At 39.3% G+C, this 4,811-nt stretch overlaps 1 protein-coding gene across 1 annotated transcript; it reads left to right on the top strand.

Annotated features, from left to right (window-relative positions):
* Positions 1-261: 261 nt before the first annotated feature.
* LOC18422722 (Tetratricopeptide repeat (TPR)-like superfamily protein) lies at positions 262-4,513 on the top strand. The gene has a single exon (XM_006878600.4). It carries the CDS (start codon positions 960-962, stop codon positions 3,939-3,941), a length of 2,982 nt encoding a protein of 993 aa, XP_006878662.1. The 5' UTR covers positions 262-959; the 3' UTR covers positions 3,942-4,513.
* The last annotated feature ends 298 nt before the right edge of the window (positions 4,514-4,811 follow it).

The following is a 4,811-nucleotide window of genomic DNA, read 5'->3' as shown; positions in this document are numbered from 1 at the left end:
ATATATATATATATATATATATATATTGGCAGTGATTTCATGCAACGGTTGTATAGTAATATGATATAATAACCTTCAAAAATTAGGTTAAGGCTATTTGTTTGATCCAAAATTTAAAATATAGATTCTTTTCATCGTAATGAACAATCACAAAAAAAGAAAAACTTGAAAATACAACCTAGCAAGTAATTTTTTAATCCAATTAACATAGGCCGTCCATTTTGATAAGATGCTTAGATATAGGCTTTAGAAGGATTTTTTCTTTTTCAATTTTTTTAGATGGCTAACAAGGTTACTCATAGGAAAAAAATTATATATTGTTGAGGCTCTAAGCAATCAAATTGATATTCAAATTGATCATCTCGACATCAAAATGCATGGGCATGAGAAAAAAATAGATTTCAAGTTATGAAAATAGTACATTTTGCAACGTATTTTTGGACTGTCAATTTTCAAGAATTTCAAATTTTTATAGATCTGTTCGATCAACACTATTTTGAAGCTTTAAATTTTATAATTAAAAATAAAAATATATTTTAACGTTATCACAAATATTTCCAGTATTGGAACCATATTTCTCTACATTATTTGAGGGTGGGCCGGGCTTACTTTGATGGTTGATAGCCTCACCTCTATACAAACCGCAACCTTTTATATTATTGCTCTGAATTTCATTGACCGAGCCTAGAGTTCAACAAAAAAATTCGTCTAACTTTGTGAAGGTAAATGGCCTCATTGTATACGACCCCTTTGTGTAAGTAACATTTGAATACATCCTTCCTGCAGGTGAATCTTACGAGTAGTTTAGAGACTCGAGATTAGATCCGTTACCTGTCAGTCACAGAAATAGAACCCAAAACGTCATCAACCCGCCATAGACAGACAAAATTATGCATTAGCCTCGTCTCTCGTATTGGCCGGTGGCCACAACTCAACTCTCTCATGGCTCTCGACGCGCCATGAAAGCTCACCCAAACCTCAGAATGGTGGCCCCCCTTCTCCTGCATCTGTGCAACTCTCTCCGCCTCCAGGAAACTCACCCTCTTCTTCTCACTAGTACCCACCTTCTTCATTCCTCTGCAAACCATGATTTACAAATCTCTGAAATTCCCCACCAAAAAACTCTCAGGAAACCACAAAACGCTACTGTAGGTCGAGCTTACTCAACTAGAAGTCAAATGAATTTACAGGTCCAAAGTGTTGAAAACCCGGATAAAAGCTCTGTAATTCTCTTTTGTTCAGACCCAGAAAAAATATCAAGAACTAGACTTTCTTTCGATGTTCCTTTCACGAAACAATTCAACTTGAAAACTGAAGCATCTGGGAGTGCACTTAGATCCTTTGTACATGGGGGTTGTTCTTTGAAGATTGGAGCAAATTTAGGGGCAGGAATCAATGAAAAAAATCCAGAAAAAGTTCTTGGAGCATCAAAAAATTTTGAAAAAACAGAGGATTTCATCAGCCTTTTCAACCAATGTTCGGAAACTCCGAGCAAATTGCCCCAAGGAAAATTCAGAAGAGAAGTTCAAAGCACTTCAAACACAAATCTTGAAATTCAGGCCAATTCTCCTGCCAAAAGAGCCCAAAAAATCACAGGAACGAATTCAAGATTTCGTTCAAATGCTCTTAACCCAGATTGTGAAATTCAAGCTAGACCTCAGCCTGAGAAAACCCAAGAAAAGGCGTCATCAATTCGTGCCCAAATAGGCCAGCTATGTAAAGAAGGCCAGTTAGATGAAGCCATGAAACTCTTTTACACTCTCTCTAAGCCAAACATTGTCACGTATAACACACTGATTGTAGGCTTTATATGCAATAGATTGCCTAAAAAAGCTCTTGAGTTCTACTCTAAATTAGTTTCCACTGGCCTGAAACCTGACCATTATACTTACTCAGCGGCCATGAAAGCATGCACTGAATTGCAGGAGTTAAGATTAGGTATGGCTATACACTCACAGATTATACTCAATGGGGTGAACCCAAATCAAATTCTCTACAATTCTCTGCTAAGCTTGTATTGTAATTGTCTGGACTCTCATTCGGTTCAGTCACTGTTTGATAAAATGCCTAGAAAAAACTCAATCACTTATAACACCATGATTTCCTGGTTTGTTAGGAATGAGCAAGGTTCAAAAGCTCTTGAGCTCTTTAATTTCATGTTAATGGCAAGAATCCAGCCGACTATTGTGAGTTTTGTGAACATTTTTCCAGCCTCCTCATTATTGGGATTGGGTTTTAAACCATTAGGCTCTCTCCATGGGTTGATCCTAAAGCATGGGCCGAGCTATTATAACTGCCCTTTTGCTGTTAGCACCTTGATATGTGCCTATTGTGAGATTTCAGCCATAGATTTAGCAAGGAAGATTTTTGATCGGTTATCTGATAAGAATGTAGAGGTATGGAATACCATGATCAATGGGTATCTTCAAAATAACTTTTCTGGTGAAGCCCTAGAACTCTTCCAGCTAATTCTTGTTTCCAAACTCAAACCAGACATTGTGACCCTACTGGTCGGATTAACAACCATTTCTCAAGCTCAAGTTATAAAATTTGGTAGAGAATTGCATGCTTATTTGATTAAGACTGTTGAGAAATCACCATTGATCTTGTCCAATGCGCTAATTGCTATGTACGCGAGGTGTGACGGGATTGAAATTTCTAGGAAAATTTTCGATAGGATGGTTGAAAGAGATTTGGTTTCATGGAACACAATGGTATCGGCATGTGTGCAAAATGGGTTTGATCTGGAAGGTTTAGAGCTTGTTCGAGAAATGCTAAGGCTTGGGTTCCATCCTGACTCCATCACTGTCACTGCCTTAGCGTCTGCAAGCTCGAATTTAAGAGATTCAAGGCTTGGGAAGCAAACCCATGCTTATATTTTAAGGAATGGAGTTGAACCTCTAGGGCTTGAAAGCTATTTGATTGACATGTATGCGAAATCCGGTCTCATTACGGTTTCAGAGCTAGTCTTTGATAAAATTATTGAGAGAGATACAGTGGTTTGGAATGCCATGATTGCGGGTTATGTGCAAAATGGGGTGGGCGATAAGGCCTTTGCCATCTTTCAGGAGATGCAAGAGCAAGGATGCACACCCAACTCAGTAACAATTGCCTCTTTGCTCCCTGTTTGTAACCTCACAGCATCGATCCGAAATGGGTGTGAGCTCCATTGCTATGCAATTCGCCACTTCCTTGATCAAAACGTGTTTGTGGATACTGCATTAATTGATATGTATGGCAAATGTGGCTCTATAGCTTCATCAGAAAAGATCTTCAATCAAATGCCTCAAAAGAACACCATCTCTTATACTACTATGATATCTTGCTATGGCCTACATGGGCATGGCCAAAGGGCTCTAGAACTCTTCAATCATATGCCTAAACTTGGGATAAAGCCGGATAGGATCACTTATGTAGCTGTGTTATCAGCTTGTGCATTCTCTGGGCTTGTGGATGAGGGGATGCAGATATTCGATTCAATGGTGGGTGAGAAAAAACCTGGAATGGAACACCACTGTTGTGTTGTGGATATGTTGGGTAGGGCAGGTAGAGTGAGAGAGGCCTATGAATTTGTGGAAAATATGGGGGCAGAGGCTGATGTGAGAATATGGGGTTCTTTATTAGGGGCCTGTAAGATCCATGGAGAACTAGAGTTAGGGAAGGTAGTTGCTAAGAGGTTGTTTGAGGTGGAGAAAGGGTTGGTAGGCTACCATGTATTGTTGTCAAATATGTACGCTTTAAAGGGAAGGTGGGAGAGTGTGGACATGGTGAGGAGAGGGATAAAGGAGATGGGGCTAAAAAAGGAACCTGGCTGTAGCTGGATTGAGGTAGGGGGATGGGTTCATTTGTTTGTGGCAAAAGACCAAAAGCACCCTCAATCTGATGAGATATATGGCAAACTAAGAGATCTAGATGCTGAGATGAGGTTGCTGGGGCTGTAATCAAGGTGCATTATAATGATGACCAGGGAAATGGAAATAGATAGTGGCACATTGATGAAGCAAGTTGGGTTCCATCTGCCATGTAACTTGGCTATGTGGAGCTCCTTAACGGAACCGCTTAGCTAGAGGTTTGAATGTTACACTCAACAAGTAAGAAAAGGATGCCTGCTTTAAAGTGCGGCCTTAATTAATCTGAGGTGGACTGCATGTTGCATCTCATAGAGGAGTGCCTATAAATTCAACCTTGTGAATTGGAAAAAATGAGAGAAGGGTCATGAAGACACCAAAAGATATTGAATCGGTCTCCGGTGGGACAGCATGCGAGATGGAAATCTTCTATATAGCATTGATGATCTTAAAAATAATCTGTCCCTCTCCCTCTCCCTCCTTCCCTCCCCTATTTTCTTTGCCTTGTACCTTATTTTTCACTGTTGTACAAGTGGTACATATTGTTTTTGACAAAATAATGTGTTAAGTTTAACCCCTCAATTGGATGGGTAGGTCCAAAGTTGAACATTGTGCTGTACTTTTAACAGCCTTTAGTAAATTTAGTATATTCCTAAATACACAAACGAAGTCTATCATTAACTGATTTAAAGTATTTTTCTTTTTCTTTTTCCCCTGCAAATTACTGACGGGCTAACGCGTCAAACATAACATGCATGTGGTAGGTAGATTCTCCTTGAATGTCCAGTAACATGAGATGGAGTATCCACGCAAAAATCATCAACAAAATTAGATGTCATGGATAAGCATTTCACAAGGTTGTTATCTAAAGAAGGGGGGATGCTTCTTGATGCATTTGTGAGCTCATTTAGGAATCATATATAGCAGACAGCACCAGAGGCCTAACATGTTTGATAGCATCAC

The sequence above is a fragment of the Amborella trichopoda genome, chromosome 3 (genome assembly GCF_054954075.1).
Source record: "Amborella trichopoda isolate Santa Cruz 75 chromosome 3, AtrichopodaSantaCruz75HAP2 v2.0, whole genome shotgun sequence".
NCBI classification, from domain to species: Eukaryota; Viridiplantae; Streptophyta; class Magnoliopsida; order Amborellales; family Amborellaceae; genus Amborella; species Amborella trichopoda.
Note: the sequence above shows the minus strand (reverse complement) of the source record. Positions and strands in the feature narration are given on the sequence as shown.

Excerpts from the sequence above, each read along its gene's own strand:
- LOC18422722 (XM_006878600.4), top strand. The coding sequence starts at position 960 with ATGAAAGCTCACCCAAACCTCAGAATGGTGGCCCCCCTTCTCCTGCAT.